Source organism: Bufo bufo, chromosome 3, assembly GCF_905171765.1.
Source record: "Bufo bufo chromosome 3, aBufBuf1.1, whole genome shotgun sequence".
Lineage (NCBI taxonomy): Eukaryota > Metazoa > Chordata > Amphibia > Anura > Bufonidae > Bufo > Bufo bufo.
Window position 1 is genome coordinate 488,861,109 of NC_053391.1, and position 12,536 is coordinate 488,873,644.

General features: G+C 42.6%; 1 protein-coding gene across 2 annotated transcripts in view; it reads left to right on the forward strand.

The window, feature by feature from the left end:
- Positions 1-12,536, forward strand: part of UGGT2 (UDP-glucose glycoprotein glucosyltransferase 2) — a 499,843-nt gene that overhangs the window by 131,213 nt on the left and 356,094 nt on the right. For both annotated transcript variants that reach the window (XM_040425306.1, XM_040425307.1), the window contains exon 13: positions 8,855-8,974. In XM_040425306.1, coding sequence (XP_040281240.1) covers positions 8,855-8,974 — 120 coding nt within the window. The remainder of the gene's footprint in view (positions 1-8,854; positions 8,975-12,536) is intronic.

Genomic DNA, 12,536 nt, shown 5'->3' on the forward strand with positions numbered 1-12,536 from the left:
AACTTCTTCAGCACATGTCTTTTTTTCAACAGTGGGACTTTGTGGGGGCTTCTTGCAGATAGCTTGGCTTTACATAGGCGTCTTCTAATTGTAACAGTACTCACAGGTAACGTTAGACCTTCTTTGATCTTCCTGGAGCTGGTTGTTGGCTGAGTGCTTGCCATTTTTGCTATTCTTCAATCCATTCAAATGGCAGTTTTTTGCTTTGTTCCACGTCTTTCAGGTTTTGGTTTCCATTTTAAAGCATTTGCGATCATTTTAGCTGAGCAGCCTATCATTTTCTGCACTTCTTTAAATGTTTTCCCCTCTACAATCAACTTTTTAATCAAGGTACACTGTTCTTCTGTGGATGAATTTCTGGAGTGTAATAATATTACAGGCTATAGCTACAAGAGAGCGGTCGTTGATCCAGGGAGTTATTCTGATTGCCTGATTGGAGTCGGGAAGGAATTTTTTCCCCCTTAAGTGGGAAAAATTGGCTTCTACCTCACAGTTTTTTCAAAGAATAAATGACCTCACGCATTGAACTCCACACTGCTATTATTTTGAACATGCCCCTTTCAATTAGTGATTCAATTACACAGAATCAGCAACATGCATGTCATGACTGTTGGATTTCTATTACTCTACTACACTTGCTAGAAAATTATTTGCCATGTAGAAATATCATTTCTACCAAACACCGTGATTGATCAGGTTAGTGATGTCTGACGGCTATTATTTTGAACACAACTGTATACGTACTGCACTTTTGCAGTTATTTCTGGTGAAAGCGTATAGGGGCACATTTCAGTCCAACAAGAAAAATATATATGCACTGCCCTATTTAATTGTTTATTGGTTAAAGCGTATAGTGGCCTATTTCATTCCAACAAGCAATATATATTCTCAGGTCAATTTTGCAGTAATTTCTGGTGAGAGTATAGGGCGTATTACAGTAATAAAAGAAAAATATATTCTCAGTGCATTTCTGCAGTTAATTCTGGTGAAAGTGTATAGGGGCGTATTTCAGTAAAATAAGAAAAATATATGCGCACTGCACTGTTGCAGTTATTTCTGGTGAAAGCGTATAGGGGCGTATTACAGTAAAAAAAGGAAACTATATTCTCAGTGCATTTCTGCAGTTAATTCTGGTGAAAGCGTATAGTGGCCTATTTCAGTCCAACAAGAAAAATATATGCTCAGTTCACTTCTGCAGTTATTTCTGTTGAAAGCGTATAGGGGCGTATTCAGTAAATAATAAAAATATACACACATTTCACTGGTGCACTTATTTGTGGCAAAAGCGTTCAGTGGCCTATTTTAGTTCAGAAAGAAAAATATATACACACTTCACTGGTGCATTTATTTCTACTGAAAGCGTTTACTGGCCTATTTCAGTACAAAAAGAAAAATATATTCTCAGTTCACGTCGGCGGTTAGATGTGTTGAAAGCATGGCTCAGAGTCAGCAGGGTGGTAGCAGTGGGAGGTCGGGAGCCAAAACGTGCCCGGGATAGAGCACCTGCTTCGCAGCAGCCTACCTGCCCGGAAAGTAGTGATGCAGGGGTTCACGGAAGTAGCGGCTGTAGCAGTCAGTCAGTGCGGCGGTTATGTGTTATTTTGTATTTCAGTACAAAAAGAAAAATACATTCTCAGTTTACGTTGGCGGTGGTTAGATGTGTTGAAAGCGTTTAGTTGCCTATTTCAGTACAAACAGAAAAATGCATTCTCAATTCACATCGACGGCGGCTATATGTGTCTAAAGCGTTTAGTGGCTTATTTCAGTTGGCGGTTATATGTGTTGAAAGCCTGGCTGGGATTCAGCGGGGTGGCAGCAGTGGGAGGTCAGGAGCCAAACGTGCCCGGGGTAGAGCATCTGCTTCGCAGCAGCCTACCTACCCAGGAAGTAGCGGCGGTAGCAGTCAGTCAGTGCGGTGGTTATATGTGGTAAAATCCATTCAATTTCCATGATGTCTCTATGATAAATCTGCAGCGTGGGAGCCCTGTGTGGCTTCTACACACTTTCAAAATAATCCTTCAGCGGAGCGAATAGATGCCGGATTACCGGGGCGCTCCATCTCTGTGCTCCGTTATATGTGGTAAAATCTTTATTGAAGTATTTTGGTGGGAAATTTTTTGTTCAGCACTGCACTTATATGCGTTAAAATCTTTTGTGAATTATTTTGGTGGAAAAACAAATTTCATTCAGCGCTGCAGTTATATGTGGTAAAATATTTAGAATCCATTGGGTCATGGAGGGGAGGTCTGTGTTAAGTCAGTATTTGTGGATAAGAAGCCTTGCTGCTCCCGAAAGGGAGATAAACAATCTAGGGGGGCCATAGGGAGTTGGGGGGTGAAAGCCCCAATAGGGTTAGTAAAGGCGATGTCGGGAAAGCTGTCTGGCACACTTTTTATTACTAAGGGCAAATATCTCGGACCACCAAGTCTGGATTAGTGGGCATGTCCACCAAATGTGGAAGAAGGTGCCTTTCTGTTCACGGAATCTCCAACAGACAGACATCCGACCTGTCTGGGTTATATAGACAGGTGACATTAGGGGTTTTATACCACCTAGTTAGAACCTTGTAACCATTCTCTTGTGTTCGTACACATCTCAAACTTTTGTGGGCAGTTATCAATATTGAGGGAAGTTCAGACTGGAGCCAAGAAATTTTAAGGTCTTTCTCCCATAAATTGATAAAGGTCGGTTTGGGCATCAAGACAGGGGTTGCAATTAGTTTGTAGATCCTACATATGAGTTTAGGAGGTGGTTTTTGGGATAAGCTTAGACTTTCAAGCCAGGTGATTGGTCGTAAAAGGGCACTTTTGGGGAAATGTTTTGATGTGAAAGATCTTAAGAATAAGATCAAAGGGTGTGAAAATATTAGCTCAGGGAAGAGGGCGGGAATTCCTTTTGAGTCAATAAGTCAATTTCCCTCGTCAAACAGGGATATGACCTTGATTGTTGAGTTACGTACAGTGTGAGGTAAACTGTCTCTGAGTGCTAATGGAGCATGGGTCAAGATGTCTTTTATACATATTAGGGGGAGGGTAAAGGAATGGCGTTCTGTGAGGATTGAAACCATTTCCACGCAGCCAGGGTCAACCTGATCAGAGGGTTAGAAGGCTTGATGTAGGAAAGAGGGGTTTCATCACCAACTAGGAGACTGGAGAAAGGGTGTTTATAATTAGTCTGTTCCATGTGTACCCAAGCGCTAGGTTGGGAACCAATGAACCAGTTGACCACTCTGTATAGGGAAATTGCTCTGCCGTACAACTCAGGATCGGGCAGACCAATTCCCCCGTGAGGTTTTGGTTTATTAAGAGAGGAATAAGTCTGGCATGGTCTCTTCCCTGCCCATAGAAACAGTTTTATGTAGTGCTTTAAAGTTTCAAAGTATGTTTTTGGCACAGGAATGGGAAGGACCTGTTGTAAGTAGATTAGTCTAGGTAAGATCAAAGAGGTGATAATGTTTTTCCTCCCAAACCAAGATAACATTAGGGGTTGTAAAGTGGAAAGTTGTTCAGATAATGAGTGAAGGAGGTGGGTGTAGTTTAGGCTAAAAAATGTTGAAAGGGTAGGGCCAATTCTAACCCCCAGATAAGTAATAAATGGAGAGTCCCACGAGAAAGGGGAGGAAGACATGAGTTCGGATTTAGTGGCAGGATTGAGGTCAAGGCTTAAAATTTGGGATTTCTTCATATTGATTTTAAAGTTTGTTAAGTAGCTAAAGAGTTCAAGAGTGTTATATATGATAGGGAGTGATGTAGTAGGGTTAGTGGATAAGATCAGCAAGTCGTCCGCAAAGGTGGCGACTTTATGTGAGCGGTGACCAAGTTTTACCCCTTCTATTCTTTCATCTCTTCTTAAAGCCTGTAAAATGGATTCCATGACTAAAACTAAAAGGAGGGGGGAGAGAGGACATCCCTGTCTGGTGCCATTTCTGATAACAAAGGAGGGGGATAGAGTGCTGTTAATGATTATGGAAGAAGAGGCCTTTAGATACATAGAGAAAACTGCGTTGACAAATGGGACTGGGAGCCCAAAGGTTAGTAGTGTCAAGCGCATAAATTCCCAGTCCACTCTGTCAAATGCCTTTTCGGCATCAGTGCTGAGAAAAATCATGGGTTGTTTTGTTTTCTTTGAGTGGTGAATAGCGTTAAGAACTCTGGAGGTGTTATCTTTACCCTCTCTGCCTTGAATAAAGTCTACTTGGTCAACATGAATTAGGTCAGGTAGGAGCAGAGAGAGGCGAGAAGCAAGAATTTTTGCAAATAGTTTGAGATCTAAATTCAATAAATAGATTGGGCGATAATTCGCGCAATCCGATTTGTCTTTCCCCTCCTAGCTCTCGTCATATCTTCTGATAATGGAACACCAGACAGGGCACTATTGTAGATCGTAAGAAGATGTGGGGACAAAATCCTCTGAAAGGTGCGGTAGTATAGAGCAGGGAGACCATCAGGGCCAGGGCATTTCCCATTGGGAAGTTGTCTAATGGCCGTTTCTAGTTCCTGTAAAGTGAAGGGGGCTTGTAATGTATGTGCTTGTGGGACTGATATGGATGGCAACGTAAGAGAGTGTAAGAACTTATTAATAGCTTGTAGAGAGGGAGGCGGGGTCTTTCCTCCAAGTTCGTTATCACGTAAGTTATATAACTTGTGATAAAATTTCTGGAATTGAGAGCCAATGGCTGAGGTGGTAAAGACCTCTTCCCCACCGACACTTCTAACTTTGTGGATATAGTTATGTGATTTCCTTTGTTTGATGCGTTGCATCATAAATTTGGATGCTTTATCACTGTGGCCATAATGTTTAAATTGGGAGTGAAGATAGTATTTTGCAGATATTGAGGTCAATGTGTTATTCAGTTGGGCTCTTAGATCAGAGAACTCAATAAAGTGTGCCTCTAATAGGGATTGTTTGTGTAATGTTTAAGTTTTTTGATCAGAGAGAGTAGGGAGTCAATGTGGGCTGTTCTTTCTTTTTTTAGTCTAGTCCCCATGCTGATAAAATGTCCACATATATAGGCCTTATGTGAATCCCATATAATGTGGGGGGAGGTTTCTGGTAGAGAGTTATGGACAAAAAATTCTTCCAGAAGATTCTGTGTGCGATGGAGAGTATCTCCGGGGGAGATAAGGAGTTCGTTTAGTCTCCATCTAAATGAGCGGGGGGGTAGTGAGGGAGCAGAGATGGTAATGAACACAGGAGAATGGTCAGATAGGTGAATGTTGCCTATGGAGGTCTTGGGGCAGAACTGTAGGTGCTCCTTAGAAAGAAATAAATAATCCAGTCTCTGGTAGGAGCCATGCATGTTAGAATAGAAGGTGTAGTCGCGCGTGGAGGGATTCTTCAATCTCCTTACATCATGTAATGAGAGGGAGTGAAGCTTTTTTTTAAGGCTGTTAAGAGCTTTAATAGATATAGCGGCCTTCTTTGTCGAGGAGTCTACTGAAGGTTCTAGAGTAAGATTTAGATCACCTCCGAGCACCACCACACCCTCCAACATTGGTTCCAATATAGACAGAGTGGACCATAACCAAGATATCTGATTAGTGTTGGGAGCGTAAGATTAATAAAAGTGTAGATCTGGTTTGCAATATTGCCCTTAAGTAGGACATATCTACCTTCTTGAGTGTCTTGAGTGTGTGAGATATAGGAGAAGGGGACATCCCTCCTGATCCCGATGCTCAAGCCCCTGGATGCCGCAGAGTCAGAACCGCAGTGATACCAGTATGGGAAAATAGAATGCTTAAGGTTGGGGTACTTATTAAATTTAAAATGGGTCTCTTGAAGCATAATAATAGAGCAATTTTCTTTTTTTAGATAATAGAAAATCTTGCTCCGCTTTGAAGGGGAGTTAAGGCCTTTAACATTAAAGGATGATACTATAATGTTAGCCATCTCTCCCATAGAAAACAGAGAAGTACATCCTTGGTATCACTGTTAAGTATTGTTCCGTGTAGGTGTGTTGCATTGATATACCTAACCCTCTGGGGCGGAGCAGCGGGATCCAGCAGGGGTCCCATCCCAAGTAGGTACTGGGCATGTTAAGATGGTCGGTCCTGGTAATAAAAGAAAAGAAAAGAACAAAAACAATAAGAAAAGAACTAACATGATAGCCTTTGCTGAGGAGGACAAACTGAGAACTGTCAGAGCCTGAGAGCTCTGATAAATCACAAGGGGGAATTGTGACAATTTGTAGCACCCTCATGAAGCTAAAAGGTGAAGGATAACGGAGCAAACCTGGGTGACCCCCCCCCCCCCCCCCCCCCCCGGCGGGAAATAGGGGGGGGGGGGGAGGCAACCAGGTGGCCCGTCTGGCTGTTAGACATGAAGTGACATCTTGAAATCCCAAAATAAGGAACATTTGAGAATAAAAGCGATACTTATGTGAAAGCACAAAGTTCCTTGTATGGATTGAAGACCAGCTGGACACTTCTTCTAGCCTTAGTTTTCCAGAGAAATTCTTCTTTGAGTGGAAGAGGAGTTGGCTCTTTTGGATCTCTGCGACTTTGGGATCTTGGGGGTCTCCCATGGTGTAATCCGGGGAAGATCAGGGAGAATGGCAAGGTCCAGAACAGGGTCCCAGTTTTCAATCTGAAGAGAAGAAATCTTGAGCTTGTCATAGGCCTTGTCTAGGTCGCAGAAAGAAGAGATATCAACACGTCGGCCTTCATGTAGAAAGGAAAGGCCAAATGGAAAGTTTCTTCTGTAAATTATTTTGTGGGCACGAAGCCAATCAGTAAGGGGCTTTAAAGCTCTTCTTTTTTTCAATGTTGACTGTGCTAGGTCTTGAAAAACAGAAATTTGGTTGTCTTCCCATAAAATATTTGGGGTGTTCCTAGCACGATTTAAGATGGCTTCTTTAACAGGATAGTGCAGAAACTTGCATATTACATCTCTAGGTGGTTCACCTTGTTGAGGTTTAGCTCTAAAAGCTCTGTGGGCCCTTTCCAGGAGCACTTCATGAATATTTGGACGACTGTGTCAGGAATATCGTCAGCAGCGATTTAGGGGAATCCCTGAAGAAATCGCAAGTTGTTGCGTCTGCCCCGATTCTCTTGGTCTTCAATCGCTAAATATATAGCGTTTAGGTGGGCCTGACATTTGGTTAGGCTTGTAGAGACAGCACTCTGATGTTGGATAGCAGCAGCTTGGGCTTCTTCAAGGGCCACCACTCTTCTCCCCACATGGCGCACGTCCTCTTTAATTGAAGTTAGATCTTGGCTCAAGGGGTAAAGCGCTTCTGCCAGGGTTTCTTTTTGGATTCATCCCTACCTGTACCCGAAGCTTCAGAGGTGCGAGGTTAATGTCCGGTAACTTTCGGCGTTCCGGGCGCCATCTTGGAGTCTCTAGCAATGTAAGCGGTCGCCTCCTTCTTGATGAATTTCTCCATCTCTGCCGCTTGAGTATTGTTTTTAGATGGACTGGATGGGTCAGCGACTTTAGGGCCACCGATTTTGACCATTTTGGATCCTTCTTTTATGGCTTAAGTACGCTGTGAGGGTTTAGCTTGAAGCCCCCCAGAATGTCAAACATTTCTACAGTGCTGTATTTGTAGCGACTCTGGGGTTGTGGTTGCGGCAGCTCAGGAGTTGTGCTGTGACCCCTTTCAGTTTAATGGCCCCAGGGCTACAGTTATTTTTCGTTGTGTAGTGGTGGTTAAGATCACCATGTCGCCTTAACCTAACTCTCAATTCAATGCTCAAATCGGTCTGTTAACATGGACTATCTGTTCACTAAAGGATCAAATTACATGCAGGTCAATGGAGAGGGGGCTGGGGGAGGAGATGAAGGGACTGGCTGCTGTAGACAGAAAGAGAAACTGACCCATAGAGAATGCTGCTGGATTGTAAGTGATTTACTGTCTTAATTCACTGCTGAAATCAAATGTAAACTGCTTAGTTCTGATATATTCCATTACTGCTTCTGAGGGTGTGATACAGGGAGTTAAGAAACGGGCTCCCGTCTGTCCATGTCCTGTGTATGGGCTGTCATGAAAACAGCTTGTCCCCACCCATTGGCTCAGAAAAAATTATAGATTGCAGAGGGGCAACTGCTAAACATTTTAGAATCAGTCATATAATATAATAGTCAGTCATATAATAGTCATGTAATGGCTGAAATAGCATTATTCCTCATATACATCTACATGGGCTTATTCTGAAAAAGTCACCTGAAATCCATTTCTAGGTGACATTTTAAAGGGCATCTGTCAGCAGATTTGTACCTATGAAACTGGCTGACCTGTTACATGTGTGCTTGACAACTGAAGGCATCTTTGTTGGTCCCATGTTTGCATGTTCCTGCATTGCTGATTAAAAATTTAAGTTTTGACAGGCAAATGAGCCTCTAGGAGCACCAGGGACGTTGCCATTACTCCTAGAGGCTTAGCTCTCTCTGCAACTGCTGTGCCCTCTGCACTCTGACAGGGCCAGGCTATGAAAACATCATCACGCCTGGCCCTGACCTCCTAAAGTAAATTAAAGTGGAGAGAGTGCATCAGTTGTAGAGAGAGATGAGCCTCTAGGTGTAACGGCAACGCCCCCATTGCTCCTAGAGGCTCATACGCATATATTACAACTTTTCTCAGCAATATGGGCACCTATGAACACGGGACAAACACAGATGTCTTCAGCTGCCAAGCACACATGCAGCAGGTCAGCCAGTTTTATCATGCCCTTTAAATACATGTATTCTGCTACAGAGATATGCAGCTTTTCTGTGCAGAATTCCTTATGGAAATCTGCAAAGAAACCTGCAGTTTTTTTATTGTATTTTTTATATATAAATCTACAGCTTGGTTTGCCCAACACCAATTTTGTAAAAGAAAAAGCATTAATGTTTAATGTCTGTGTTGTTCCAGTGGGTTAATGATATTGAGATGGATCACAAGTATTCCAAATGGCCTTCAAGTCTCCAAGAACTGTTGAGGCCAGTATTTCCTGGAGCCATACGTTCCATCAGACGAAACTTTTTCAATTTGGTGAGTATCCTCTCATACATATATGAATGTGCTCACAATAAATTCATACGAGCTTCAATGGAACAAATAATTACACTGCACGTCTCTACAAAGGAGACAACACACAGGTAATTATGAAGCAGAAGCAGCATTTGCACAAGTGCTGCTACCCCTTTAGGCTAGGTCTACACGTCGACATTTGTCGCGCGACAGGGCACAACTACACTGCAACATTTGTTGTGCAACATTTTGTTGCACCAATGTTGCGCGCCAATTTTTATAATGGCAGTCTATGGTGTCGCACTGCAACATGCGACATACTGCGACGCAACAGTCGCAGAAAAATCCATCTCGAATAAATTTTCTGCAACTGCTGCGTTGCAGTCGCAGCATCTTGCAGTGCGACACCATAGACTGCCATTATAAAAATTGTCGCGCGACATTGGTGCAACAAAATGTCGCGTGACAAATGTCGTCGTGTAGACCTAGCCTTAAGCAGCTGACCTAGGGGGTGCCAGGAGTCAGACCCCCGCTGATCTGATATTGATGTCCTATCACTATTGTAGCCCTGCACAACTCTTTCATTTATCAGTAAAAAGCATTAAGCCTCATGCACACAATAATTTTTTTTTCATCTGTGTGCTATCCACATTTTTGCAGATAGCATGCTGACTGATAAATTTCTATGGAGCCATGCACACATCTGTATTTTTGGCGGATCCATGTGGCCATTCTGCAGATTATAGAACATGTCCTATTCTGGTTTGTACTGCAGACAATAATAGGCATTTCTATTGATGGGGGTCAGAAAAATGTGGCATACACACAGAAGGTATCTGCGTTTGTGGATCCTTGGTTTGTGGACCAAAATATGAACATGTTCGTGTGAATGAACAAGACAGCGTCCATGGGTCACAAATACATCATTTTAAGAAAAGGTACAGGCATTGGTACAATTGTTGCCTGTAAAGGCTAATTGGCTATTACAGTACATGCAGATAAAATGTTAAGTGCAAAAAGGTGCTCACAGTGCATTAAAGAGGACCTGTCACCTCTCCTGACATTACTGCTTTAATAGCTTCATGCATTCCCCGTGTAATAACAGTTCTGGAGCCTCTAGTCTTATGGCTCTATGTCGTGCCATTCCTTTATTAGGGCTCTTTCACACTTGCGTTGTCCGGATCCGTTGTGTACTCCATTTGCCGGAATTACACGCCGGATCCGGAAAAACACGTAAGAACGCATAATTTTTTCTTTCCGGATGCGTTTTTCCGGCTTTTTTGGTAAGAGACTGATCCTGAAGCCAACATCAACGTTTTTTTTCCGGATCCGTCGTACGGATCCGGTATGGGGCCGGATCCATACGACGGATGCGGAAAAAAAAGGTTGATGTTGGCTTCAGGATTTCCGGATCAGTCCCTTTTCGCGCCAGCCAAGTCCTTCCTATTTCCTGGTGCAGGCGCAGACGCAACTTCCGGATCCGTCGTTGCGTCGTAACAACTGAAGATGTTAGGACGGATCCGGAATAATACATTTCAATGGGCTATTATGCCGGATCCGTCGATGCGGCAAGTGTTCAGGATTTTTGACCGGAGCAAAAAGCGCAGCATGCTGCGGTATTTTCTCCATTCAAAAAACGTTCCGGTCCTGAACTGAAGACATCCTGAACGGATTTCTCTCTATTCAGAATGCATGGGGATAATCCTGATCAGGATTTTCCGGCATAGAGCCCCGACGACGGAACTCTATGCCGGAAAACAAAAGCGCAAGTGTGAAAGAGCCCTAAGTTCTACTAGAAGTTATGAATGAATTGCTAGCAGTCTGCAGTAAAGGTACAGAGGGGTGGTAACCAGTTGGGGGGGTGTCCCTACAAAGTCTGACAATGGCAGCACTGATTGGATAGAGTCAGACTGTGCAGGGACACCCCCCCAACTGGTTACCTCCCCTCTGTACCCTTACTGCAGACTGCTAGTAATTAATTCATAACTTCTTGCAGAAATAATAAAGGAATGGCACGACATAGAGCCATAAGAATAGAGGCTCCAGAATTGTTATTACCTGGGGAATGCATAAAACTATTAAAATAGGCATGTCAGGAGCGGTGAAAGGTCCTCTTCAAAAGGCCAATACATAAAATCCATAAGACAACCATAGAAGTGGCATTAGCTTTGACGTGTGTTTCAACTTTGCTTTAAATGTACATGTATAAGACGCAGAAACTATGGTGTGATACTGTATCACTTTACTTATATATACTGGGGTATATACTTATACCCCAGTTGCAGATGCTCTTGTATATGGATACATGTATGTATGCAAGATATGAAGGGATTTCTCCCGAAAAAAACAACTGAGACCACATATGAAGCAGCTGCAAGATGTGCATGATGAACCATGTTTCTTTTTTGTGGACAATTCGTTCTTCTTTTTTTTTTTTTTTTTTTGTATACCCTAAATTTTAAATATAAAACTGAAGCATCTGTTGTGAACAAAGCCGTTGAATTGCTAATGTGATAAGCAGAAAATAAATACAATTAGTTGCTGCTGTTAGGAAGAAATATGACAAAGATTAATGGTGTACAATAGGCTGGCAGAAAAAAAAATCCCTGCCATCTGCTTTCATCACACGAAAAGTTTTGCAGCACACACAAGAATGCCTTGTTCTGTAGTGCGATGTCCTGAAAGAGAAGAAAGTCATGGCGACCTTCTATTAGGTAATGCTAGGGATAAAAAATGAAGAGCATTGATAATCGCGCCTTTTAATTTAGTGACAATCCCTATTTAAAATGACAGGCCTGCTCAGCTTCTAATAGAAGACTTTTATGTGCCTTTATCTAGGTGTTTTATTCCATAAATCCTTTAAAATGTAGTTTAATACCGTGTTGATTCTTCCGCAGCGATGGATTCAGTTTGCCAAGTTTACAGAAGTGTTGAGAAACTATATCCCAAAAGTTCCTTCTAATCCTGCTGGGGGCTTGTACCGTTGAAGAAGTCCTGGGGGGCAGTGTGTTCCTAATGAGAAAGTAACTAAGCCTTTTGGGGATAAGAGAATATAGCTGCGGATTAGGGAATAACTGTAGCTTGAAGTAGTAAACAATGCTTAGTCGCCTAAGAACGTCTTGGCACAGGAGTTAAAAAGCCGTTGCTGAAATAAATGATGCGTCCTACTAATGGAGAGATTGGCATGTACTGTATGCTTCCGTGCTGGGAGATCTCTGAGTCCTAGTGGTACATAATCTAGCGATTCATTGAAGCATGGAGGCAGAGGAGGCATGAAGGTGGAAAGGTGATTAAGATTAGCATTACTTAAGATGATATTGCATCTATGTGTGTTCCTGCTGCTAATTTATTGTGCAGGTTGTGCACATTTACCATACACAGGAATCAGTCGAGACTTTTGTGCATCTCTAGGCTTTATCCTAGGATTTATTACTCATCCGTGGAGTTTTAATTTCCCACACTATAGCTGTTTAAAACTAAAGAGAAAGTTAACTATTCCAAACATTTGTAGCATAACTAAAATGCACCTCTGCCAATCAAACACACGAAGGGGCCGCAACGTTCATGCGAGCAATGTGGCTTC